Genomic DNA, 25,726 nt, shown 5'->3' with positions numbered 1-25,726 from the left:
GACGGTATATACATTTTTTTTCTAGTTCTATGTAGGGCTGAAGTGGATTCTACGTGGTAGTCTCTTTGGTACTACAGGTCTTACGTAGCACCCAAGTAATGCATACAGATATAATAGACGATTGAATGATCGATACATTGCCTAGCAAGTCAGGATAATAGCAAAACCATTTGATAATGATAGTACAACAGACATAACCCTACATCCATGAATGAAAGAATGAAAAAGACAGTGCCACGGTAACCATACCAATAGACAACGACTCTGAACAGCTCGATTAGGAGGGCGTACACTGAGAGTCGACTCCTGGATTCCTCGTGAAATGGTCACAAGCCGGTGATACAGACGGCCTCGTTGGAGGAAATGCTCGAATACTCGAATTTCCATAGGCCTCCCCCTTGCTCACCTGGGTTGTGAGGGGCTTTTGGTCGGCGCTCACTCGTCGAAGTGCACTAGGGCGGCGAAGGAAGAGCACTTCGGAACTTGAATTTTCGTTACTTTCGCCAGGATCGCTGGGTTCCTTGCTGCCCCTGAATCTCTGCGGTCCGAGTGTTAAGTTCGGGTCTTCATGTAGGAGTGCCGGGGTACTCTCACTGTTGCTGCGCTGCCTTGACTCGAGAGTGGACCGGCGTTCTGAGCCCCTTGAAGGTTCAGAGGAAGATTCTTGGTGCTGAGGTTGTTGTTGTTGCGTCAGCGCCCAGGGTCCTCTCGGCGCAGCAGGCTGCTCGTCATCTCCCTGAAAAGCGAGATTCTCGATAGAGGCGTCTTCACGGCTAGGTCGAGGGCTGGGTTCGTTGCTGCCATCGAATCTCTGCGGTCCGTATTCCAAGTTCAGATCTTCAAGCAGACATGCAGGGGCATTCTCACTGTTTCTGCGCTGCTTCAACTCGAGAGTGAACATGGGTTCCGGGCTGCTTGAAGGCTCAGAATTGGTTTCTTTGTGCTGCGCGTCATTTCCTTGAAGAGTGGAATCTCTGATGGAGCTGTCATAAAGACCATCCCGTGGAGGATTTGCGTCGACCCCAGCCGAAACATTGCTGATTGATGCCTTGGCTTCCGAGTCATTCTTATCAGGCGTCTCAGACTTTGCCTTTTCGCTAGGAGCTTTAGCTCCTGGCTTGGATTTCACGGCGCTATCTCTCTGGGTGGATATTACGTCTTCCATAATCCTGAGAAGCAATTCGACCATTCGAGTTCGCAACTTCTTATCTTTATCGTTGGAGCTTTGTTGTTGGACGTCGTCCTTTGCAGGGGCCTGTTCAGAGTGCACTAGACGCTTGGAGCTAATGCCTTGACTAGGGTCGATGGGGGTGAAACCAAGCGGACCGCGGGCACGACTGTCCCAAACGGCCTTGCTGCTCGAATAAACCCCTTTCGGAACAGAGTCAGCGTCTAAAGCACCACGGCGTAAAAAAGGACATGGGGGGGTATTCGTCGTACGTTTATGGTCCCCTCCGGAAAGACTGCTGCCAACCAGAAGATTTCCACTGCCTGGAGGAGCACCATGGCTGGGGCGAGTATGACGGCCTGAAGGAGCATCACGGCCTGGAGGACTCCAAAGGCCTGGAGAAGTACCACCATCAGGAGGATCCCCACGCCCTGAAGGATTCTCGCGACCTGGAAGACTCCCACGGCCTGGAGGATTCCAAGGACCTGGAGGAGCACCACCCTCTGGAGGATTCCCACCGCCTGGAGGAGTACCAGCCTCTGGAGGACCCCCATTGTCATCATCCGAAGAACTCCCACTGTCATCATCCGAAGGATCCTCATCGTTATCATTTGCAGAGTCGGTAGCATGCGGACGGAAGCAGTTCCTCGAGGACTTGGGAGGCCTGGGAGGGGGTTGAGGAGGATCCGGTGCATAAGGGTGCTCTATTAAGTAGATCCTGCGATATCGATCACTAGGGCTGAGGTCTCTGCCGACAGGGGCCCACGCCCACAAGTCCCAACGACGCCTAATGATGGAGAACTCGACGCTTCTTGGGTCATGGAAGAAGCGCCAGATCCATCCACGTTCGAGCGCAAAGAAATACCACCACCACCAGAGGCAAAGGCAAATGGCGTCTAGCACCCGGCAGACCAGTATAGCGATCCAGTGACTGCACACGTTAGAAAAGGCGCCCCTGTGTGATCGATTGAGGAGCGGTTCAGGAAACGTACTAAAAGCGGCCTATGAAGTAATGCATTAAGGGATGCATGGCGTTGATAAGGGGACGGGGTATTGGTTTCTTGGTTGTTTTGGTAGATTTAAAGGGCAAGGGTGTTGAGTTGATTGATTGAAGATGAACGAAAGACTAAAGAGTGATGAAATGATAGAGTACCAGAGTATTTTGAACGAATGCTTTGCTTTTGAGTTGGATATCTGCGAAGACAGGTGAAAGAGGTGTAGAAGTATTAGTTGATGGTATCTTCTGAACGGGTCCAGTGTCATTCCAAAGCAGCAGGTCCTCAAGCACGCTCAGAAGGCAAGAGCGCTGTCGAATGGAGCAAGCATCAACAACAGACGTCGGACCATGGCCTTCTTGGTACGAATCATCGGGAATATGCGTTTGATGTGGACCTGGTATGAAGATGCAAGCATGCATTCTGGTCCATGTATATCAACTGAGTAGTAGAGACTCATGTCTGTCGCATAACACTAGATTATTAAACAGTATAGCAGGATTCATTTCGATAGATGGAAGTAAACAAGAACCTCAGTGCCTGGCCTGGACCATGCAAGCATCCTTCATGGCAGTTAACCATGTTGAGAGTACGCCTTGGGAAGTCAAGATGCTGTCCGATTTGACATGGAGTATGAGTAGTTGGATGGAGGAAGAGAAGAAAAACAAGAGAGACTACTGTATATCAGTAGCCCTATAGTCAATCCCATACTCACGATAGACTCTCCAACCAAGGGATTATACTCTGGATATCATTTCCACCACGTGGATTGGAAGAAGTAGATTGTCATCTCAATAGAAAATAAACAATTAATTTAACTCTAATCAAGGAGAATCATAGTCTCCATACATTTCTACCAACTGTATAGTTGGAGACCCACGATTACATCACCCGATCCAACCGATAAGTTGATAAGCATCAACTCTCCCCACCATCTTTCTTCTCCTTCTCTCCTCCTCTCCTCCTACAACTCATATAGAATACTATATACATCCATAATGACTACACCAAACACCAACCTTGACAATAGCAACCATGAAGACAACTTCCCCTGGCACATCGGCGTCCACGACGCCCACTGCCACCCCACCGACACAATGGCCTCCATCGCCTCCATCCCAGACATGAAAGCCGCCTCTTTAACAGTCATGTCCACACGCGGTCAAGACCAAGACCTCGTCTTTCAAATCGCCCAATCCATCTCCCCTCATAACCCAGACACAGACACAAACACGCCAGAAAACCCACCGAAAGTCCTCCCCTGTTTCGGCTGGCACCCATGGTTCGCGCACCAAATCTACGACGACACCAACGACACCACCCCCAATACCAACACCACCAACGACAACGACATAAAAACAACCCACTACACCCAAGTCCTCACCCCCCCACCAACATCAACCTTCATCTCCAGCCTCCCTACCCCAACCCCCCTCTCACAACTCCTCTCCGAAACCCGCACCCGTCTAACCTCCCACCCCACCTCCCTAATCGGCGAAATCGGCCTCGATCGCTCCTTCCGCCTCCCCAACCCCTGGACAGACGAGGAAGAAGCCGCGCGCGATCCGAACACAACGCCGGGCTCACGCGAAGGGCGCACTCTCTCCCAGCACAGGGTACAAATGGATCACCAGAAGGTCGTGCTGGAGGCGCAGCTGCGGCTGGCGGGGGAGATGGGTCGGCCCGTCTCTGTACACAGCGTGCAGGCTCATGGACTGGTCGTTACTTTGTTGCGCGGGTTGTGGGCCGGACATGAGCGGAAGAGGCCGTCTAGACGGCAGAGACGGCGGCGGTATAGTGCTGCTGAGGCGCATGCTGATAGCGACAGCGATGCTGAGGAAGAAGCGCAAGGGAAGCAGGACGGACACGGGTCTCAACCACAGCCCCTCCCCTTCCCACCCCGAATCTGCATGCATTCCTACTCCGGCCCCACAGAGCCGCTCAAACAATTCCTCGACCCGACCAACCCATCAGACGTCTATTTCTCCTTCTCAGCAGTCATAAACTTCAGCGGACCTTCCTCAGCCAAAGTCATGGCAGTAATCAAGGCCCTACCCGACGATCGAATCCTCGTCGAGAGTGATCTGCACACGGCGGGGCCGGCGATGGACGAGCTGTTGGAGAAGGTCACGAGGCAGGTCTGCGAGTTGCGGGAGTGGCCGTTGGAAGAGGGCGTTCGGCGGTTGGCGGGAAATTGGAGGCGGTTTGTGTTTGGGTAGGTTGTTGAGTTGTGTGTGTGCGAGGTGTGAAAGGGAAGGGGGGCGATGTAACTGCTGTACGCTGTATAGATAGATATGTTGTACCATGGGGTCCTATGGACAGGTGGATATGTTGTACAATAATACCTAGATAGATGGCCTAACTCAGGTTGTACGACCAACGGCGCCCCTGCAGAATCCACATCCTGACACAAACCACCGCCCCACGCTTCTACTGCGACGTATAGATCAACTGAGACAAGCAATGGGCCGCGAGACCCCACTCTATTGTTCTAGTCCAATCCTTCATCAGACGAGCTATTGGTAGACTGTTGACAACATAATAATAACCAAGGATAGGTAATAGATACAATGGAAATCTCGACGTTCCCAGCCTTCAGATAAAGGCTGTCCTGTCGCCGTTGCGGTTGTCAAGCGAACCGGCTGATCGTTTCATCAAGTTCCAAGCTTGCTCTCCATCCGTGCCTTGTAAGGCGCAGGGACCAGACCGAGGGCTTTGAAACGTCATATTCCATGTAAGAACAAAGAATAGAACAAACACGCAAAACAACAAAAGAAAGAAAAGGAAAACAAAAAGAAAGGAGTAGCGCCGCCCCAAGAGCCCACACCGATGGTGGGCTCATCCGATCCGTTATAAGATATCCCATAAAAACCATTGTATCGTACCGCGTCACCGACATGCTGTGCAGGGAAGAGTAACCGGGATGGGAGCAGCTGGAAATGCAGGCCGTCCAAGAGATCTCCATTCGGAGATTGGGAGCCGGCGACAGGACATTCCGGCCTGCCTTCCTAGCCTGGTCGAAACATCAGACTGCGACTTGTTCCAGACGATCTCCCTGGTGACTCCCCAGACAAGTTGCATTAGTAGGATTCGCCACCGGTTCCGTTGTGCGGCTGTCCGACCATGGGCGGGTAGCCATAGGCGGCAGTCTCCTGCTCAGACGGATCGAGGTTCGGGTTCATGACACTGTTGGCATTATCAGCGCCGGGAAATCCCCCCAGAGCACCAGCGGTACCCGGACGTGCGCCTGTGGCAGGATCTCCAGAAGCATACCCACTGCTAGTTGGCCGGCCTTGGTGTTCGCCTCTGGCGGACTGGGTCTGTAAAACCCATTAGCGCGGAACGGGCCAAAGTAAAGGGAAAGAAAGGGGGCGAGCTGGGAAATGTTGCACAAGTCTTACCTCGCGATATTTTGACAAATAGATCTTGAGCGCCTCGGCGTAGTTCTCAAAACCCAGGGACGTCATGGCGAACAGGATATCTTCACCGTTGACGGTCTTGCGCTTCTCCTGCTGGCACTTTTCGGAAGCTTTATGGATGGCATGTCAGCACGCTTGTACTGTCTTGGTTGGAAGAAGCACTGACCTTCGCTCGTGATGAACGAGATAAACTCACTCACGCATTCCTGCATGCATTCCTTGGCTTCCTTGGCGATCTTTGCATTGTCTGGCAACGCCAGCTTCATGATGCGGGCCACTTTAGATGGACGGTTAGCATGTGTGGTGGAACTCTGGGAATCTCCCGTCGCCGTGTAATAGATTTACGCGCGATCTAGTCTCGGGGCCGTCTCAAGGCCATTGGACCAAGGGTAGCACATCCGCCGCCCGCATGAACGATCCCCAACACGCGCAAAGATTATGAGAGCATTGACGAATAGGGAGATTGGGAGAATGACAACAGGAGAGGGTAGGCGCAGGGAGCTGTCAGGTGTAGTAGGGCAGAGCCGGCGGTTGACCAGCAGCTAAAATGTAAGGCACGCGCAAATCAGGGGGGCAGAGAAAGCTGCAAAAAGACGCGACTAACCATTGGCAATTGGGAGCCATCTGTCCTGCTCCTTCACCTCGAATTCACCCTGACCCTGTCCATGTTCTAGCTGGTCCTTGTCCATGTCTTGCTCTTCACCCGATTGAATTTCAGGATCCACTTCAGGTTCCTTCGAAGGAGAGGCCGACGACATGATTTTTAGCTGTTTCTGGATCGCGTCGTAATTACTAGGTTTAGGAAAGAGCGACGGGGTCTAATTGCTCTGTTGGCAACCACGTCAGAGAGGGAGGCAGTGCGCGCGCGATGGGGTTTGCGATCTCGAACGCGACTGGGAACTAGCGCCACGAAAAGCCAGGGGTGGGTTGGACTGGCTGGGCAGCGATTCGCTTCACAGTAGCCTGCAGCCTAAATGTGGAGGACGGGCGATGTCAGCACGTGTGGGGGATTGGCAATGCTTCCGCGATAGCTTTGCCCTGCGGATGGAAGCCGAGTCCGGGAAGATCGGGGAAGTATCCAGTGATGATTAGAGATGCGCTTGGATTTCTTTCTTTTCTCTTTTTCTTTCTTTCTTTCTTCCTTTCCTTTCCTTTTGTTTTGTTTTGTTTTGGTTTCTTATTTTCTTTTTTCCAATTATTGATTTAAATCCTTTATACCCAGCTAATTCATTTCTCTCATAACATGGAAGGTATTGGAGATAACCCTGCCAGGGAAAGGATTAAACTTACAACAATATGCAGCAAGATCAGCTAGTATGCGCGCTCTCCAAACACGGAGAGAGATCTGGGAAGCTGGCGCGGGATGTGAGACGCGGGTAATGCGACACGGAAGTAACCAGTGGGTCACTAGGCAGTGTGGCACGTTGCGCAGAGGGGAAAGGAAGAACAACAACAACACCAGTAAAGTGACGAAGACTCAGGCACTAAACTAAAGACCCCGAGGTCAGTAAGCGATCGAACAAGATGATTTTCGGGGGATGAGGCGGGGGAGGAACTAGGATTGGACGAACGTGAAGGAGATTCGATGCAAGTAGATAGATAGATGGAGGTACCTCTCTCTATTCTTACTGGAGACGGCCGCAATGCCCGCAGACCGTCAATTGGCGAACCAGAAGTCCTGGGCAAAGAGCCACGATCACTGGTTGTTGGTGACGACGTAACTGTACCCAATGAGGTCGAGAGACGAACCGGGGGTTTCTTCTTCCAACAAAACACGGGATTCAAAAGCGATGATTCAGATGAATGGGATGTCAGAAGTTCGATGATCGAATGATAGAAATGAAGAAGAGGAGAGAATCGTGACTTGAAAGAGGGAGAGGAAATCCAACCCAAATCTGGACGGCCTCAGGTCCTCATTTACAGCTGTATTACACAACTCTGTACTACGCTATTCCTATTGAGGATAGGTTCTCACGCCAGGGACTCGACCATCCGGGGAGGGGTCTGTATCAATACCGTATTGCACGTGATTCCATCCAGTCATCATCGGTCGAGAGGCAATCAATCAACAACAACCAAGATACTCTCGAGTCTTTACTCCTGACATGGGTGTTCGCCTACTTGGGCTACTACGTTTCAGATCTACCCTTCAATCTACCTATGTATATGCTCTTCTCTGACCAGGAGATAGATTGAACATCATAAAACAGGCCATTATCATTCCGGTCACGGTTGCGAACAAGGCTGGATTGAAACGCTGGATGGTAACTCTCCAGCAATATCGAGTCAACAACTGGAACTGTCAATGATGAGATCTGCATTCCTTACAGAATGGGACCACCCAACCTGTCAGTCAACCAGGCGCTGCAGCGACGCATGCGCTGTCAGGCATCAAGGTCAACCAGATAGTTTGAGCGCATAACGGCAAAAGGCCGTCATTTTCCAAACAATAATGCTCACAAAGTACTCCGTATCCAACCGTAGTCAATGAATAACGAGGGCCATGGATGTGATGCATCCTCTCTGATCGGGCAAATCGCGGTGGGGACCCCGATGCAGCCCAATATCAACATCAGCCTGGTTAGTCTGGTGACTCAAGATAGTACCCCCATCTGGATCATAGCAGGGCTGGTTATCTATTAGAACCAGGTCAAACAGTCAAACAACACCCGAGTTGCAACAAACAAAGTACTCAACACAATGAACAACACCACCCGATAGAGCAAAAGATATACGGCCCCCCATCAACAGGATTGGTTGAGGCTAATGTGAAGCGGCCAGTCAGAGGGGTTGGCGGCGGACTCGAATCCCGGTTTGATACATCTGCATTCCGTCGACGAGGCCAGCTGAAACGTCTATCTGGTCGCAGCCTTGGTCAGGCCAGCTGCAGCCAAGAAGTAAATCAAACCGTCTTCTGCACGCGCCTTCCATCCCTGTTGATTGGGTCCCGGTCTTAATGGCCAACTCACTCGGACCACAGAGCGTGACATTGCCTGATTGACTAATGCACGAGTATTCCTCTGTCCCCTCACGTATTGGTCTGAATTAGGCTCTGTGAGCAAATTGCAGAGGCCCAAGGGTAACGGTATGTCAAGTTGAGACCGTCCAAATGAAGGATTGTGCTTATGCGTCCATCCACTGGCAATTGATGGGTGAAACCAAAGATGTTAAATGAGACAATAAACAAATATAAAAGAAAAATAATAAGTCACAGATCGTATGTTGTCATTAATGGTCTATTTTGATATCTTTTTGAGCCTGAATCGGTCAGGCATGAGTGCGTCCGACGCCCCAGCGCGCTATCACCGGACTGTCCTTGCTGCACACCCTTTTCCCGCCCCATCGTCCCATTCCTGTTGTGGATTTGCTGACGTATGGATAGAGCGTGCTACGGAAGGCATTCCGACATTACTCCGTTCGACCCCAACCGCAAACGAACCAGACCCGTCCAAGCCCGCAATGCTGATGGCGGGAATCAGAAAAAGGCAGCGAATGTAGTCTCTGAACATGTTCAAACTCCCGGTAACGCCGACTTTTCACGGCCTCCGATCTCCCAATTGCTAGTATGTCCCTCCCCATGGTAGGCAAAAAAGAAACAAGACGGGAAAACAGCGCTCGATGTGTCGTGGAATCGACTATGGTTGCACGACTTGGATGTGGTTCTTTTTCTGCAGGTACAAATGAGTCAGATATGTTGTTTCCTGGAAGGTAAAACTGTGAGTATGGCGGGAACGCACCTTCCAGTTATCCAAATCGGCCTGCTTGGCCTTGTACTGCTTCAGAAGCTCCGCCAGCACCTGCTTCAGTCCATCCGAGTTGGTCTTCAAGGTGGGCAAAACGTCTTCTATCGAGCGCTCAACCAGGACGCCGTTCATCATGCGAAAACATTTCCGTTCGCGGGGCAAAGGATCAAGAGTCTCAATAACAAGCCTAGAAGAAAGGACGGATCAGCATGAGCGTCCCTGAAAGCAAACGACGCATGTCTGCGCGGGGTTCCCAGTCGCGCATGGTATAACCACAAAAAAATGACCCCCAAACTCACTTGTGTTCTTCGGCTTCCTGCTCAATGTCCCCGATCTTCTGCGCCATCTGCTGTAGCGTATTCTTGAAGTTGGAATACTGGAGCTGGAGCTCTGCGGGGCGTCGGTGTTAGTTGCTCGGTTCTGGAATGACGGAACATTTTGTGCGACAGGGGGCAAATGCACATACCCTGCTGCTTCTTTTGACTGACTTGGGGCTGCTGGCTCGCCATTTTGCCTGTGTTTTATTGATAACAAACGGTAGTCTGGTCTGGTCGGAGCTGGTGCGGGGTGTTGGATGTGGTTAAGCGTCCGTCTGTTGCCTCAGGCAAACACAAGAATAATGGTCATGTGATCTATAGATCAGGAGTCTTTCTTAACACCATCATCTTCTTGTTTCTTCTTTTGCACAAGAATAATCAATATATAGACATGCTTATATTGATATGTACAGAGCCTTCGGCGTACTCTTTGGAGTTAAAGGTCAATTCTCGGAGTATTCCACAGTTTGACAAGTGAACGACTCCAGATGGAGATACTGCGTTCGGTACTACTTATACAAAAGCACCAGGTATTACCCACTGAAAAAAAATACTATACAAATCAAATTTCATACAGTCGGACGGTGGAAATGTACATCTAGATGACGGACGAACCCCGTTGGCGCAAAAATAGAATACTCCGGCTGCAAATCCAGGACATAGCCTAGGGCTGGCACCTGGCCCAGGATGAGGTAGCTCATGACAAAAGCTGTAGACGCAAGTAATAATAAACCACTCTAAACTTAACCAATGGCTTCAAGACCTATAGATAGGATCATTCCGTATGTTACTGTCCAAGAGCGGATGGATCTATATCATATCACGTGATAAAATGTGTTTGCACTGTTTGCCTCGCATCGGCGATAACGTCGTTTCTCTCTCTATCAATAATTCTTCCATTTGCCTCAACAACCACCAGGCGCATCTACCCCTGGTGAACCGTTTGAATACCTTCCTGATATTTTCTTTAGTACCTTTCACTTATATAATTTCCCTGATCATAGAGACCCTTCATAATGCCGGAAGACCAGCCGCCAGCCAAAAGGCTGAAGAGCTCCAACCTCCCCCCCACACTACGCGATGCGAAGCGCAAAGACATAGACAACTGGGAGACGAACCGCATGCTGACGTCGGGCGTGGCACAACGACGAGACTTCGACGCTGATTTCGCCCCCGAAGATGACGAAGGCACGCGTGTCCATCTGCTGGTGCACGACCTGCGCCCGCCCTTCCTCGATGGTCGCACGATCTTCACCAAGCAACTGGAGCCCGTTTCCGCGGTCCGCGACCCGCAGAGCGATCTGGCCGTCTTCAGTCGCAAAGGGAGCAAGGTGGTTCGGGAGCGACGGCAAAACCGCGAACGACAGAAGCAGGCTCAGGAGGCGACGACGATGGCGGGCACAGCGCTCGGCAATCTAATGGGCGTCAAGGAAGATGAGGGGGACAGTGCGGTGGCGCTGCCCGTGGAGGATACATACAAGGGTGGGAATAAGTTTGCGCAGCACATGAAGAAGGACGAGGGTGGGCAGAGCTCTTTTAGCAAGAGCAAGACGCTCCGCGAGCAAAGAGAGTTCTTGCCGGCGTTCGCTGTGCGGGAGGACTTACTACGTGTCATTCGAGATAATCAGGTGGTGGTTGTCATCGGTGAGACCGGCTCAGGAAAGACAACCCAGTTGACCCAATTCCTACACGAAGACGGGTACTCGAAGTCCGGCTTGATCGGGTGCACGCAGCCTCGTCGCGTGGCGGCCATGAGCGTTGCGAAGCGTGTCAGTGAAGAAATGGAGGTTGGATTGGGCGAGGAGGTCGGATATGCGATCCGTTTTGAGGATTGCACAAGTGACAAAACGGTGATCAAGTACATGACGGACGGTGTCCTGTTGCGAGAATCGCTCGTGCACCAAGATCTCGACAAATACTCGTGTATTATCATGGACGAAGCACACGAGCGGGCTTTGAACACCGATGTCTTGATGGGGCTGCTGAAGAAAGTACTCGCCCGGCGAAGGGACTTGAAGTTGATTGTCACTTCAGCCACCATGAACGCAGAGCGCTTCTCCAGGTTCTACGGCGGTGCCCCCGAATTCGTCATTCCCGGTCGAACGTTCCCCGTGGATCTTCACTTTTCACGCACGCCTTGCGAGGATTACGTTGATAGCGCAGTCAAGCAGGTCTTGGCCATTCACGTTTCCCAAGGCCAGGGTGACATTTTAGTTTTCATGACGGGACAGGAAGATATTGAAGCCACGTGCGAGCTAGTGGACGAGAGGCTGAAGTTGCTGAACGATCCGCCAAAGCTCAGCATCCTGCCCATCTACAGTCAGATGCCTGCAGAACAGCAGGCCAGAATCTTTGAGAGAGCCGCCCCAGGCGTGCGGAAGGTCATTGTGGCCACGAACATCGCCGAAACCAGCTTGACCGTCGATGGTATCATGTTCGTGGTCGATTCGGGCTATTCCAAGCTCAAGGTGTACAATCCGCGCATGGGCATGGACACGCTCCAGATCACACCAATCTCTCAAGCCAATGCCAACCAGCGTTCGGGACGAGCAGGGCGCACGGGGCCCGGAAAGGCATATCGTCTTTACACGGAGATCGCATATAAGAATGAGATGTACATACAGACCATCCCCGAAATCCAGCGCACCAGTCTCTCCAACACCGTCCTTCTCCTAAAATCACTCGGGGTCAAAGACCTCCTGGACTTCGATTTTATGGACCCGCCGCCGCAGGAAACCATTACGACGTCCCTCTTCGAGCTGTGGTCGCTGGGCGCGCTGGACAACCTTGGCGATCTCACCTCCCTCGGACGTCACATGACCCCATTCCCTATGGACCCTCCTCTAGCCAAGCTCCTCATCACAGCCTGCGAAGACTACGACTGCAGCGAAGAGATGCTCACCATCGTCTCGATGCTATCGGTCCCCAGCGTCTTCTATCGCCCCAAGGAACGACAAGAGGAATCCGACGCGGCGCGGGAGAAATTCTTCGTCCCAGAGTCGGACCACCTCACGCTGCTCCACGTATACACACAGTGGCGATCCAACGGCTACTCCGACAGCTGGTGCAACAAGCACTTCCTGCACTCCAAGGCCCTGCGGCGCGGCAAGGAAGTGCGCGAGCAGCTGCACGACATCATGGTCGCGCAGAAGATGCCCCTCACCAGCTGCGGCACCGACTGGGACGTCATCCGCAAGTGCATCTGCTCGGGTTTCTACCACCAGGCTGCGCGCGTCAAGGGTATTGGCGAGTTCATCAACCTGCGCACTAGCGTCACTATGGCACTGCATCCGACCAGTGCTCTTTACGGCTTGGGCTATGTCCCGGAGTACGTGGTTTACCACGAGTTGATCCTGACCAGCAAGGAGTACATGTCCACGGTGACAGCAGTAGATCCACACGTATGTCTCTTTCCTTCTTTCCTTCTTTCTTCTTTCCTTCCTTAGTTCCTTCCTTCAATCCCTCTTTCCTCCCCTCGTTCCTTCCCTCATTTCCCACCTTATCTTCATCCTTCTTCCCGCCCCTCCCAAAACCCCCACCTCACCAAACAAACATCTCACTAACAAACCCCCAGTGGCTCGCCGAACTAGGCGGCGTCTTCTACTCCGTCAAAGAAAAAGGCTACTCCCAGCGCGAACGGCGCGTCACAGAACTAGAATTCAACCGGCGCATGGAAATCGAAAGCCAAATCGCAGCGGACCGCGAGCGCGCCGCACTGGCAAAGCAGCGCGAGGAGGAACGCAACGACCCAGCCCGACGGAGACAGGAGATCGAAGTTGGCGGCGGTAGTCGGCCTGCGTCGAGGCCTGGCTCGGCTCGGCCGGGGTCTGCTGTGCGGAGGCCTGTTGTGGCTGCGCGTCGGGTGGGCGGTTTGACGGCTGGTTCGTCGGCGTCGTCGGCGTCGGCGTCACCTGTTGGTAGTCCGCGCAATGGGGTTGGGAGTAGTAGTGGTGGTGGTGGTGGTGGTGGTGGTGGTGGTGGGAGTGTGGTGAGGAAGCCGCAGGTTAAGAGGAAGCCTGGACGGGCGTTCTAGGCTGTGTGGTATTTATCGTGTATATAATAGGATGGATGGTGTTAGAGTTGATTGTAATATACCCGGATAGATTAGACAATATCTTCTATCTTTCTATCTTTCTCTTGGATGTTTGTATGCTCTTGTATAGCCCGCGTAGTTGTCTAGACATAGAATATACGTAGCATACAGAATCCAGCCACGAATGCGAATCCAACGAGGCCTACTGATGAATACATATGTAGATACACAGATAGGTAGACAGACAAACAGATGTTCGCTTCAAAACTAGGTATACAAATAGCATGTAAGTCAAACGGCAAGCATTCAATTCCGCACAAGACGAGACAATTCATAGTCCGACAATCCGGCTAGGAGGTATAACGATAGAGTCAAACCAAACCAGGCCGTCCATCCATCCCTAACCCCCAGAGCAGAGAGTAAGACACACCCACATCCACCAGGGATGAACAGAAGTAATCCCACTAGTTAATAAAGTTAATGCAGAAGAAGTGCAGAATTAAGCTCCCGAAGACGAAATCAGCAAAGGCCCTAATCAAGTCAGTCAGTCAGTCAATTCCCAAATGTCCTCTATTCCGGAATTGTAGTTCCCAGTTGGAGATAGAGATAGGAAAAGAAAACCCACCTTTCATGCGAAATGCCCTCCTCCCCACTCTCATTCATGAACTTGCCGCCGCTCTTCCCCTTCCCTGCTGCTTTTCCACTCGATGCGGAGCCGGAGCCGGAGCCGGAACCCCCGTTGGTGGTCTGCATGCGCAAGCTGGCAGTGAGGACGAATTGGCCGACGGAGGCGGAGAAGCCGCTCAGGAAGGCGTTGAAGGGCTATCGTTAGATATTATGTTAGCATGTGTTCTTTCTTTCTTCTTTTCTTCCTTCGTTCCTGTTTTGAATCTTCTCCAGATTCTCCAAATCCTCCAAAACGACACCCATATAGAATACGACCAAATAGGATGAAAATAAAACATACATAGTTCCCCGCAAGAACACAGTACAAGAACTGCACGGCCCCAATCAGCGCCAGGAAGCCCATAAACGCATCCAGCATTTTCGTGCGCTGCGGCGTGGACGTCAGGTACTGCTGCCAGACATGCTGCGCGATCTCAAAAGCAGAGGAATTGGTGGAGAGGGTCTTGGGGCCGGAGGAGAGTTTGGGCGTGGATGCTGCTGCTGTTGTTGTTGTCGCTGTTGTTGTTGATGGGGATGATGATGCGGCTGGGGAGGCCGCCGCGGTGGAGCGCTTTGATGGCATTGTTGGTGTGTTTTTCTTTCGGTTCTATTTGGCAGATGAGTCAATTGCTGTGAGGTTGGCAAATTGGGTCGGTTTGAAGGTGTCCCGGTGGGTGGGGTGGATTTTTGGCCGGGGAGGACTGCTGGGGAAGTAGATGGGCGATGAAGCTACTGTGTACATTCGGGGATGCTTGGCTGGTTACGTAGTGCGGGTGCACGTGACCTGCGCGTATCTACTCCGGACAATGGCGTGAAGGGCGTCAGCGCAATGTTCTGTATACTGTTAAAATTGTTTGGTTGGAATGTAATGTTAGTTGCAAATTTTACTGTTTTGTTATTTTGAAGGTATATATAAACTATAGTACAGTGATCACGGAGATCAGACGGGGTGTCAACCAGCTAGCTGATCTGTCGCCAGCCATTACAACATCACCATATCGTACATCATATCTCATGATGGGTTAACTGGTCGACCCTCGCGGAGAGGAGACTTTCTGTGCGGTGGCCCAAAGGTAGAGGGCAGAGAGGAGAAGAGGTCGTAACACATGTGGGAGTCATAATCATAATCAATAAAGGACTTTTGTTGAGGACATCCCAGTCAAGTCATGAAAGACAAAAGGCCTGGAAATTCATAAGAGATATCAGTGGGTAGCCTGGCCCGGTTACAAAGCATACCAGTCCGAGACATTGCTCGTCAGGTTGCCGATGGGATTTTCGGTCTGCGCCTCTTGCATGTCCATCTGGAATTCGCGCATCACTTGATCCCACTCATCCCAGTTCAGTTGCGCAGGAGGGCCGTTCTGTGTGAATTCCATCGGGTCCAGAGAGATATCGGGTACAGGAGGCAGTCCGTCCGCACTAGTCGACGGCGGTTGGCCGAGAGGAGCTTCTTGGGGATCAAGAGGGCCCAGGAGGTCAACATCTGGGAACAGTTGGTCCATCGCATCTGATACCCCATCTCGGAGATCTGGAACGTCTGAACCCCCGGTAGACGAGCTCCCTTGCGATCCTCCTGGCATAGTCGACGGTCGACATTGAGTTTCCGGGACTCGCGGCAAGATTGGAGGCGCTATTGTGGGTAGTGTGGCGCCGAGAGGGAAAAGTCTAGCGTTCGACGCAATAAGGTTCGAATCAAACTGACTCTGCATTTGGGCCTGTTGCTTGGCTCGCGCCGCGGATGCTCGCTTCATCAGCCGCGAGAGAGGCCGCCAGAGCATACCTTTCTTCGACTTTGCCGTGCGCTCCCAGTTTTCATAAAGCGTCTCGACTGCGTACCACGCGCGGTCGGTCAGAGCCCCCCCAGGCCGTACACAGAGCTCCGACAGGATGAAAGCTATCGCGTGCCATTGCATGTTCGTCGTGAACATCCAGCCCCATTTCTGCGTGTTCTTGTCGGTGGTCAGCAGGCAAGCAAACTCGGCCACTTCCACTGACGTCTTGAATAAACTTTCCCGAGACGCGGTGTTTAGGCTGACTCCCTGATCTGGCCGCGTCATGGGGTGGTGGATGACCAGCCACAGCTTGGTTAAAATCAGCCGGGCGACCGTCGCACAGACCCACTGGATCGGGACGCTGGTATCACAGTGCCTAAGATATTTGGCCTCGATGCGCTGGTTTGTCGCGTGGATGAGTTTGCTGCACATGCTTGGGGACAACTGCATATTGGTGGACGAAAAGGTTGTGTTCGGGCCTGTGTTGCTCACCCGCCGCAGGGCGACGGTGATATCACCGCGGATGAGACAAAAAGTCATGTCCGTAAAGCCCTCGCGCTCTTTGGGCGGCTCCTCCATCTCAGGAGTAATGTCATCGTCATTGATATTCAAAGGGAGCCGAGTGTCGTACATTCTGTCGTGAATCTGGGCATTGGTTCCATGATCTTCAGATGATCGAATATCTAGCATGCAAATGTGCCACCACAGCCGCCGCCGCATTTCCGTTTCAAAGGGCTTCAACCCGAAGTTTGACCCGTCGCGATGGATTCCCAGGCCCTGAGCAACGCGGAGAACCAGTGCGGTCATGGACCAAACAAACCGGGTGTCGTCCTCTCGGCGCACGCCGACCAAGAAAATCACCGCTGCTTGCAACAAGACCAAGCTCTGGGTGTTCAAAAAGTCTGCTCTCGACAGAGCCTGTTCCACGGCGAACCGATAGCGGCTGACAAGAAGATCGCGCTCTTTGCCCAGGATCGACATGCATTGCTCCGGTGACATACTGACGATGCTCACCAAAACTAGCGCCAGGAACAAGGCCTCGTGATTCCTGTCTAGACTCTCGGGTTGCTGGGAGGCGCTCATGAAGATTTTCCTGGCGGTGGGCTTATGCACAACTTGTATGAGGGGCGCAACATTCTCCATGTAGATGTCCCACAACGCCGGGAAGCTTGGTAGCGGGGGATAAAAGCTGCGAAGAGAATGTGCAAGTGAGTAGTAACCAAACAAGAAGCCGTCGTGATTAGCAAACGGTCCCGAGGCAGATTCAGGGGATGATGTATCTTCTTCATCCGATGATGGCGGGTCCAAGATGTCCTGTAATTCCTCGATCTGGAATAAAGTTGAGTATCAGAAGGAGCAACGAAATGAAAGCCGCTGTTATTGAGAGAGAAAAGGGGGAGAAAACAAGCTGACCTCGTCACCGAGACTGGTCCAAAACCGATTGCTCACGTAGCGACTTCGACCTTCATCAATCACCAGCCTTCCAAATTCATGGTCCAAGTTCTGTGGTTGCGCCGGCTTATTTGGATCGAGGAACGGACAAACTTCAGGGCCTCCAGGCGCCTCCGTATCCCCGGGACATTCGCTGGATGATACGCTGGCATCGTGTGATTGCTGCGGTGAGGGAGGTTTCGACCGCTCCTGGGAAGCAATATTCTTATCGTTCAAGTGTTCAATGACCCCTTCCAGGCGCCTCAATCGGGACAGTAGCTCCGCATCGACGGGGCGCTTCGACTTGCGGGGGGCTCTCCCAGGAGGCGGGAAGACGCACTCAATCCCCGCCTTGGTGCAATTCGAGCACGGACATCGCTTATTGCAACGGACCTTGCGACGCCGGCAAGTGACGCAGCTGCGTAAACCTAGCGGTTCCTGGGATGACTTGGCTGCATCTCCAGTGTTTGTCGGGGGCAACCCCGACTGGGTCGGAGGCTCGGTGGGGACATGAGCGAACTCGGGAGATAGAAATGACATGACAAAGTGTAGTATCCCATGCCCTACTTACACGGTCCAGCAGGTCAGGGAACCGTCAGCAAATAAATATCAGCGAGAGAGTTTTCCTGCAGCGATGATGGACGGTGTCAGACACCTGAGCTTACCAGGTAGGCCACTTCATTGTTCTTACAGTTCGACTCATACTGAGTGGAGACGCATTAAAGGAGTCTCATTGGGTGTATGTATCTAGTGCTGATGACTAACTATTGTGTCAGTGACAAGTGACTAAACATCGATCGATCCATCGATCTTGACTTTGAATTTCCAAGGTTCACTTCAACCTCTTCAAACCTCCCAGTGGTTGAAGCAGGAAGATCCATCAAATACACATGGTCTTTGCATCTAGACTCCCCATTCTTCTTTTGGTGCCTTTGAAATCAAGAATAAGAGGCAAGCCTACCAGGTGTTGAACTCCTTCCCGCAGTATGAAGTCTCATCCAGCATGATGTCATTGTCGACCCCATAATCAAAACAAAACGCCTTTGCACGCGCACGACCATCAGAAACTGAGACTGAAATTGGGCCTTGTCCTATCTTCCCTGCTAGCTGTGCTGCATTGGCCTGAGTTGCAGCAGTGGCTGAGGTCGTGGTGACTCAGGTATGAGTCACTGGCACTGGCACATGTCTTTCTTACTCTATAATCTCCAGGAGTCCGTAAACCTTGACTCGGGACTGTGCCGAACCCGTAATTACGATATACGGAGTCGACCGTCTGTACGCTAGACTTTCTCGACTCCTCCAGAGCGGGGATTGGCAGCCTAAGGCAGCTCACGTGTACGGTCTGCACGCCCTGACTCTATCCAGCGGTGTGAGGGAGCTTATCTCCTCGAGGTGCTTCGCACTAATACGGCAGCCTAGATGGCAATTCTACTCGACTCGAGCATGTGCCCAGGGCCTACTCTGTACATCACGCAATAGAGACTCTCAAAATTAGCACGAAAGGCGCCAGAGGCATTCCGTACTCCGGAGTGCTAGACTGTATCTGTTACTAGTAGCAAGAAAGGGGGCCAGCTCTTGGATTGAATTGACCACGTTCTTGGCGATTTTGATAAGGTGATGACTGTACCGGATCGGCCCTGGGAACTAACCTAACGGATGGATCGAGCTGCCCAGTGGACTTGGCACTAGGCTACTTACATACATCCATCCCACTAGATGGTGCTCCTCTTCCTCGGCAAGGCAGAGTAGTTACCAACCCTCCGGGGAGTGACTATGTCGTGGGAGGTACGGATACAGTGCAGACGAATTATCACTCTGCTGAACCAGTTCGCAATTCGGAGGGGGAGAACTCCGCCACAGGGGCCATCTCTGGTGGATGGATTGGCTCATGAAAGCGATTCCTGCAAAGGAAAATTACGGTGCCCCAGCCGCCTTGTGCACTGCCCTGCGCCGTTGAATCTCGGGGGGAGGGGCAACAGTGACAATCCATCGGCCATCCATGTCTTCCATCGACTCGACTTAATTCCATAATGCGCTTCTTATCTCAATCAGGTAAGGACGCCGTCTGTTCTTTCCAGTATCCTTCGCGTTTCACTGCGATACCAGCTGAAACCATGCACAGCCCGCTGTTTCAATATCAGAAGCGTGGAGGCCAAAAAAGCGTGTCATGTGCGTTCCTGCGTGCTCGCCATCTCATTTCAGAGTGATTGACATGTCCGACTGGGGCGAACTGGTGGCCAGCCGTCAACTTGTCAATTGTCTCGTGGCAGTGCTCGATGGGAATGATGTTGCTGTTGTCCACCACTCCCCTATCAAATGTTGTAAGCGAAGTGCGGAGATCACAACCATGATCCTGGCTCGATCAAGTCCCATGGTTCGAGCAGTGGGTAATCTTTGAAAGGTATTATCAAGTGCTTTAACATCGACTAGCGCTATGGGCCGCAATATGGTTATCCAGCCCATCTCTATACTGACCAGTCGACAGTAGACACTAGGTAGAATGCTGAGTTATACCATCCTTCTTTTGGTTGTATACTTGATTCGGCTTCAATTGAGGCGCGACTATGAACTATTGACCTTTGATTTTGTGGGGAACAACATGCAGGAACAACAGAACCTCTCCTGACTTGGCATCTTGTCAATATTTAGGTGTGTATGTTTTGTCTCTTTATCTTCTCTCCCTTCCTCCCTCTTCCGTCCGCCCCCCACGAAAATTCATTCTGCTGAGAGGAACCGTTTCAATGCAGAACGAGAACTAGGTATTGACATAGCCACAGTCTTTTTTTTTTTTTTTTTTTTTGAATTACTTTTTATTATTATTATCATTATTATTATTATCATCTCAATCCCTGTCCTTATCATTTTAGTGACACTGTCCGAGAACTCCAGTTTGGGGGCCTTGGAGTTAGCCCCTTTGGATCAACGTGTCCTACTCCACCCTCACCAATTGTTTCAAGACAAGTCTAGTGGGAGACACTGAAGGTGCAATATCCTGGGAAGCCGATTTCCAGTGCCGACATGGTCAAAGCATTGGAGCAGATGCTATCAGGCGTGAAGCTGATCCTAAGGGGGAAGGTATCGACTGAGACGATGTGCGGAACAGGGGGTCCAGTCCGGCACAAGCCCAAGATATGGCAAGATCATCAGCATGATAGTGGACAACCTGAGTGGAGAGATTGAAAAACTACCAGATGAGGCAATCTAGAGCGGATTCCGACATTCTAGGGCACAACTTCAGCTCGCCTTAGCAAGCTTGTTGACCTAAGATGATGGACCATGTCACTGATCCAGATTAGTGTTGCGGGGAACCGTTCAATGGATCTCGGTGATTCGCCAGGTTTGGGGGGTTCCCTGGTTCCTTTAGGTCTCTTTTTTGCTTCACCTTTCTCTCCCTCATTCCCTCGTGCTGTTTGTCTTCTTCCTACTATGGGGTACGTCAACCATGCCCTCTCCAGGCTCTTCTTGAGACCCGCCCCCAAAAGCCGCGCGTTGAAGCCGCAGGCGCCCTGGGCGTCAAAGCGCAGCACCGGGCGTGTGTTTCAATGCCTAAGTTCTCCCCCTCTGTCTCCTAGCTATCACGGCGTGTTTCTCCGTCTATCTGCGCCTCGATCCACCTCATCCCCCTTCCCCTCTCTTTCTTCTCTATGGCATATCTCATCGGTCTCCTTGAACCACCCCCTGGCGGTCAGGATCTCCGGGCCGATCATGAAAACCGTCCCAAGGGGGTCATGCCGTCCACATGATAGCCGGGATCACTCAATCAAGTTTAGCCGTTCTTCACTGACTTCCTCTCCGACTTGTACCAATTACCAAGTTTGGTTAAGCTGAAGGGGTGGGCTGCTCTAGAACTAGTCGGACACCATGCTCCACCGGTCAGCTCCCTGGAGTCTTGACATCTTCAACTAGGATAATGGTGGGCAGCTGAGCGGCCCTCTCGACTGAATGTCAAAAACAAATCAGAAAAATCCCCCAAATGAGGAGAAGGATCATGATGATCGAGGATCACTATCCCGAACATTGGTTGATCCATAGCAGCAATATACCTCTTTAATTCCATTGCTTCTTGTCGCTCAATCCTTCACTGATGGGGCCGACCCCACGCCAGTCTCGACGATGCAGACGACTAGTCTAGTGACTGGGTATCCTGGTATCGAGCTTCCCTGGCCCCAGCGCGTTGGGTTATGTAATGTTATTTGGACGGGGAGTTGGAGAGACGCCTTTGCCCGGTCTGGATACTAGTTGACATCCTCGTACGGAGTTGTGTTCCGGTCATGGAACCGTTTTTTCCTCTACACAATTGGCCCCCAATCCTCTCAACCTTACCTTACCCGACGGCGAAGATCTGCCCACCAACTATCTGCCCATCACCGTCGAGCCGTGTTCTCCATTTTTTTGGGAATCCTCCCATCGTTACTATAATATTGCTCCTGATCCATCGTATTTGCCTTCCACGAGAAGATCTGTCAAGCATTCTCTTGTCTTTGCCCGTCGTGGTCCTGATACTTCTATCCTTCATCCTCCTCCCTCCACTTAACCCAAAACTTTCTCTTCCTTTCCCGGAAACCTAGAATCCGTTCTGCTTGAATGTGGAGTGGATACAAGTCCAGACCCATCTTTTCTTCCGCCTCTCTGTTCCCCTCGGCTGAACTTTTATCTTTTCTGACGGGGAAGAAAACATTCCCAATTACATTCCGGTACATCCGTGACACAACGGCTAGGAGGTACCAGAGTGAACACGACTGAACACAATGACACCCACAACCATCATGGGTCCGGAAGACGCCAAAATCGTCCGACCCCTCTCCGGCCCGCCACAATTGAACAGATCATGCGAATCCTGCCGAAGCTTGAAGGTCCGCTGCTTCCCTGATCCCAAGGCTCCCGACCAGTGCCAGCGGTGTGCAAAGGCCAAGAGGACGTGTATCTTCGTGGCGCCGCAGAGGCGGCGGCCGCGGAAGAGGACCGACTCGCGGGTGGCTCAGTTGGAGAGGGAAATGCGACAGATGCGCTCCCTTCTAAAGGGCCGCCTACACACGGACGAAACTAGCACGGCCAGCGACGACAGTGAAGAGGCGGAATCGATCGAGGGTGATTTTGGCGCCAACGGAAGAGAACTGAACCCTAATGACCCCAGCAACATGTCGGACTCGTTACGACCAATGAACCCCTCCCCTAAGGTGCTATCCCCCCTGCGTCGGAGCACTCTGGACAGCCGATCCATCTCCCCCGCGAGCTTCGATTACGCATTGACAGAACACTCCGCGGAGATTGCCATGAGAGAAGATGTGATTGACCGGGGCATAATATCACTGGAAGATGCCAACCAACTAGTGGCGCTTTTCAACATGGAGCTCTCGGCTTGCGCTGGGATGATCTTGTGTCCTACCGGCACTACAGCCGCCCACCTGCGCCACAGCAAGCCCATTCTATTTCTGTCCGTGATCGCGGCCGCCGCTCTTGCGGTAGACGCCGGGCTGGCTGCCACTCTCAACCGTGAGATGGTCCACCTTTATGCTGAACGATTCTTCATCAATGGGGAGAAGTCGCTGGAGCTGATCCAGGCCTTGCTGGTGATGACTATCTTCTACTACCCACCCGACTCCCCGCTCAAACTGCAGCACTGCCAATATACCCACGTCGCATCCACCATGGCCCTGGAGATTGGGTTGACCTCGCGACACCGGATCAGGTCTGACTGTAAACAGGATGGCAAGTCGAACAAACGCGGATACAATGAGCATGTGGCCGAGCAAGCACGGGCGATGGTGGGGTGTTACCACCTGGCATCAAGGTACGAACCCAACTCTCGAAGATGATGACAACACTGCTAACTCCAAGCAGAGTCGCTATGAAAATGCGCTGTCCCAGTATCCTTCCTTTTGACGACTGGATGGGGGAGTATGTCAACTATCTCGAATGTTCGCCCAACGTGGCAGACCGACAGACGGCCCGGTGGTTCGAACTCCAGAAGATCGTGGACGAATCCATGGCCTCTTTTGGCCTCGACAACGCCAGCGCCACGACGCCGCTGGCGGAGACGCGCATTCAGGCTGTGCTGCGATGGTTCGACCATCGGATGCAAGCTTGGAAGGACGACGCCCCGGCGGAGTTGATCTCAAGTAAGACCCCCCCCGCCCGGCTTAGAGACACCTCAGGCAGCGATGACTGACGCCGTCCCATCATAGTCCCCGTGACCTTCGAATACCACTATACCAAACTCGCCGTATATGAGATCGCCGCGGGGGAGGGCTACCGAGATCTCAACGCAGTGGATGGGCCGTATGATACGCTTCCACCATTAGAGGCCAGTGGGCAGGCGTCGGTCCTTCCCCTGAGTGCACTTCGGGTAGACTTCACCTTCAAGTGGATGAGTGCAGCCCAGGAGATGCTCGACTATTTCCTCGCCTGCGACACGGCTGTTTTGCAAAAGTTGCCCAACCTAGTATACACCCAAGTTGGGCTTGCCCTGACGTCCCTCCTGAAAGTATACTTCCAGGTGCGCACGGGCGCACTGGGAGAGTTCGTCACGCCGCAGTCGGTGAACATCGAAGCCTACCTCGACGCAATGATGCGGAAGCTCACCGACGCAAGCTGTGGCGGCCAGTATCGTGTCCCAAGCCGGTGGCAAGGCGCCGTCGTTGTCAGAGCCTGCGACTGGTACGAGGAGTTCGAACGGCGACACTCACAGAGCGAGCCGAACACCGTTCCCCAAGTCAGCGTCAGCGCATCGACACCCCCACCAACCCTACACATCCAAACCTCAGTAGGATTCACCACCTCCCACGCATCCCACTCCAGCGAATCCCTGGTCCTGAACACCGAACCCCCCACCTTCCCAGCCGTCGGCGGGCCCTACGGGGCTCCTCCCCCCGTCATGAGCCCGCTATGGTCACCTGAGCAGAGCAACTCCCCGCCCTTTGTGTACCCGGAGCAGTTTACGGACTACCCGCACCAGATGGTTCCTCCTCCTCCTCGATTTGTGTACGAGCACGCGCCGCGGTCTCCCCTGGAAGAGCCCCCCAACGGGCCGTCTGGGCCGCCTCGAGCAGGCATGGGGTTCGATGCCTGGATGCCGCATGATCGTGTGTATGGGGTGCCCTGCTTGCCTGTCATATAATTGGGGATCCGTCTCTGAAGAAGGGGTGAAGGCCTGGCAGGGCCCTTGTACCAATCCTGTATATAAACATCACATATAGTATCTGCTCGAGCAGATTAATGACCACGATTTGACATGACCATACAATGGAAGGAGCATTTGTTAGATGCGTAGACCGATCACCAACTGGTCCAATAATAGCCTCCCTCAACCACCCACAAAAAGGCGATCGAAGCTCAAATTGAAAGATAGAAATAGAATAATCCAAAACCAAGAATCACAATGAACAGACAGACAGAAAGATCGAAAAGCCAGCACTACAGCCAGAAAACAAAACACTAGCCCTAATAACTGAATACGGATAGTGTGTTCGACAAACCCGGCCCGGGTAAAGTGGAAGCGCACCGACCGACCCGGCCGTTAGCACCTTGAATTTATTGAGTGAAGAAGGAAAAGGACTCAGTAAGATTGGGTCGGATTTTCGCCAATTCATGCACAATATTGTATGGTTGTGTGGTGTGTGGTGGGTGTTCGTTAGAATGTGAGGTCGGAGGTCGGGGGGTTTGTAAAGTCCGATCTTCTCTATACTACTTACTTATTACATATATACTTACTTACTTACCTACTTGCCTACTTATTGTTACTATGGAGGAGAGTATAGTGTGCATGTACTCTTTTGAGTGGATAGTGTATGTTTTTTATTGACTTGGTCGACTTTGATATTTGTGTCTGTATATAGTATCCTGATGGGTAGACGGGAAGTACTTCCTCAGGTAAATTCACAAGTTGAAAGTAGGATATCTAGTTTAAGATGAAACAAAGAAAGAAGGTGAGGATTGAGAGTAAATGATAAGAATAAAAAAAAGCATTATGGATATAGATATAGATATAGATCTATAATAAAAATGTTGTCGAATATATACTCAATCATTGTGGCATACAGTATGGAAGTATGATATATCTCCTATAACAAACACAATATATGAAAGTATTATATTCTTTCTAAATTTTTGTAAATCATCGTACCTATCTATAATGACTCTGCGAGGAATGTTCATGGGTCTTACTTATTTGTATGTCTACGTC

At 51.9% G+C, this 25,726-nt stretch overlaps 9 protein-coding genes across 9 annotated transcripts; 2 read left to right on the top strand and 7 right to left on the bottom strand.

Moving 5' to 3' along the window:
* Positions 1 to 371: 371 nt before the first annotated feature.
* On the bottom strand, positions 372 to 1,722 carry P168DRAFT_327283 (uncharacterized protein; the record flags this gene model as incomplete). The annotated part of the gene is made up of 3 exons (XM_024841219.1): positions 372 to 538; positions 595 to 1,355; positions 1,475 to 1,722. The coding sequence occupies 3 exons, from the start codon at positions 1,720 to 1,722 to the stop codon at positions 495 to 497; spliced, it is 1,053 nt and encodes a 350-aa protein (XP_024692907.1). The 3' UTR covers positions 372 to 494.
* Positions 1,723 to 3,149: 1,427 nt separating this feature from the next.
* P168DRAFT_290396 (TatD family hydrolase) lies at positions 3,150 to 4,569 on the top strand. Its single transcript, XM_024837199.1, has one exon. The coding sequence runs from the start codon at positions 3,162 to 3,164 to the stop codon at positions 4,380 to 4,382; it is 1,221 nt and encodes a 406-aa protein (XP_024692906.1). The 5' UTR covers positions 3,150 to 3,161; the 3' UTR covers positions 4,383 to 4,569.
* A 674-nt stretch (positions 4,570 to 5,243) lies between these two features.
* Positions 5,244 to 6,340, bottom strand: P168DRAFT_281947 (nuclear transcription factor Y subunit beta; the record flags this gene model as incomplete). Its single annotated transcript, XM_024835959.1, has 4 exons — positions 5,244 to 5,483; positions 5,565 to 5,692; positions 5,749 to 5,859; positions 6,187 to 6,340. 4 exons carry the CDS (start codon positions 6,338 to 6,340, stop codon positions 5,244 to 5,246), a joined length of 633 nt encoding a protein of 210 aa, XP_024692905.1.
* Positions 6,341 to 9,217: 2,877 nt separating this feature from the next.
* On the bottom strand, positions 9,218 to 9,834 carry P168DRAFT_281946 (putative prefoldin subunit 2; the record flags this gene model as incomplete). Its single annotated transcript, XM_024835958.1, has 4 exons — positions 9,218 to 9,250; positions 9,320 to 9,512; positions 9,625 to 9,715; positions 9,792 to 9,834. 4 exons carry the CDS (start codon positions 9,832 to 9,834, stop codon positions 9,218 to 9,220), a joined length of 360 nt encoding a protein of 119 aa, XP_024692904.1.
* Positions 9,835 to 13,739: 3,905 nt separating this feature from the next.
* On the bottom strand, positions 13,740 to 14,110 carry P168DRAFT_155899 (uncharacterized protein). The gene has a single exon (XM_024832829.1). It carries the CDS (start codon positions 14,008 to 14,010, stop codon positions 13,819 to 13,821), a length of 192 nt encoding a protein of 63 aa, XP_024692903.1. The 5' UTR covers positions 14,011 to 14,110; the 3' UTR covers positions 13,740 to 13,818.
* On the bottom strand, positions 13,817 to 15,054 carry P168DRAFT_290392 (putative oligosaccharyl transferase subunit Dad1). The gene is made up of 3 exons (XM_024837198.1): positions 14,643 to 15,054; positions 14,301 to 14,497; positions 13,817 to 14,206 (listed from the first exon to the last, which is right to left on the bottom strand). Exons 1-3 carry the CDS (start codon positions 14,922 to 14,924, stop codon positions 14,140 to 14,142), a joined length of 546 nt encoding a protein of 181 aa, XP_024692902.1. The 5' UTR covers positions 14,925 to 15,054; the 3' UTR covers positions 13,817 to 14,139.
* A 174-nt stretch (positions 15,055 to 15,228) lies between these two features.
* P168DRAFT_253291 (putative C6 transcription factor) lies at positions 15,229 to 18,191 on the bottom strand. The gene is made up of 2 exons (XM_024834371.1): positions 17,527 to 18,191; positions 15,229 to 17,442 (listed from the first exon to the last, which is right to left on the bottom strand). The coding sequence occupies exons 1-2, from the start codon at positions 18,082 to 18,084 to the stop codon at positions 15,565 to 15,567; spliced, it is 2,436 nt and encodes an 811-aa protein (XP_024692901.1). The 5' UTR covers positions 18,085 to 18,191; the 3' UTR covers positions 15,229 to 15,564.
* Positions 18,192 to 22,292: 4,101 nt separating this feature from the next.
* On the top strand, positions 22,293 to 24,661 carry P168DRAFT_235809 (C6 zinc finger domain protein; the record flags this gene model as incomplete). The annotated part of the gene is made up of 3 exons (XM_024833491.1): positions 22,293 to 23,335; positions 23,386 to 23,663; positions 23,730 to 24,661. 3 exons carry the CDS (start codon positions 22,293 to 22,295, stop codon positions 24,659 to 24,661), a joined length of 2,253 nt encoding a protein of 750 aa, XP_024692900.1.
* Positions 24,662 to 24,829: 168 nt separating this feature from the next.
* P168DRAFT_155801 (uncharacterized protein) lies at positions 24,830 to 25,185 on the bottom strand. The gene has a single exon (XM_024832828.1). The coding sequence runs from the start codon at positions 25,131 to 25,133 to the stop codon at positions 24,918 to 24,920; it is 216 nt and encodes a 71-aa protein (XP_024692899.1). The 5' UTR covers positions 25,134 to 25,185; the 3' UTR covers positions 24,830 to 24,917.
* Between the last annotated feature and the right edge of the window lie 541 nt (positions 25,186 to 25,726).

Source organism: Aspergillus campestris (genome assembly GCF_002847485.1).
Source record: "Aspergillus campestris IBT 28561 chromosome Unknown P168scaffold_6, whole genome shotgun sequence".
Taxonomy (NCBI): Eukaryota; Fungi; Ascomycota; class Eurotiomycetes; order Eurotiales; family Aspergillaceae; genus Aspergillus; species Aspergillus campestris.
Note: the sequence above shows the minus strand (reverse complement) of the source record. Positions and strands in the feature narration are given on the sequence as shown.

Excerpts from the sequence above, each read along its gene's own strand:
- P168DRAFT_290396 (XM_024837199.1), top strand. The coding sequence starts at position 3,162 with ATGACTACACCAAACACCAACCTTGACAATAGCAACCATGAAGACAAC.
- P168DRAFT_155899 (XM_024832829.1), bottom strand. The coding sequence starts at position 14,010 with ATGAATTGTCTCGTCTTGTGCGGAATTGAATGCTTGCCGTTTGACTTA.
- P168DRAFT_290392 (XM_024837198.1), bottom strand. The coding sequence starts at position 14,924 with ATGCCATCAAAGCGCTCCACCGCGGCGGCCTCCCCAGCCGCATCATCA. Across the intron at positions 14,498-14,642 it reads GTGTTCTTGCGGGGAACTAT|CCCTTCAACGCCTTCCTGAG; the intron begins GTATGTTTTATT and ends ATCTAACGATAG. Across the intron at positions 14,207-14,300 it reads GAGGGCATTTCGCATGAAAG|GGCCTTTGCTGATTTCGTCT; the intron begins GTGGGTTTTCTT and ends TGACTTGATTAG.
- P168DRAFT_253291 (XM_024834371.1), bottom strand. The coding sequence starts at position 18,084 with ATGTCATTTCTATCTCCCGAGTTCGCTCATGTCCCCACCGAGCCTCCG. Across the intron at positions 17,443-17,526 it reads GGACCAGTCTCGGTGACGAG|ATCGAGGAATTACAGGACAT; the intron begins GTCAGCTTGTTT and ends ACTTTATTCCAG.
- P168DRAFT_155801 (XM_024832828.1), bottom strand. The coding sequence starts at position 25,133 with ATGAATTGGCGAAAATCCGACCCAATCTTACTGAGTCCTTTTCCTTCT.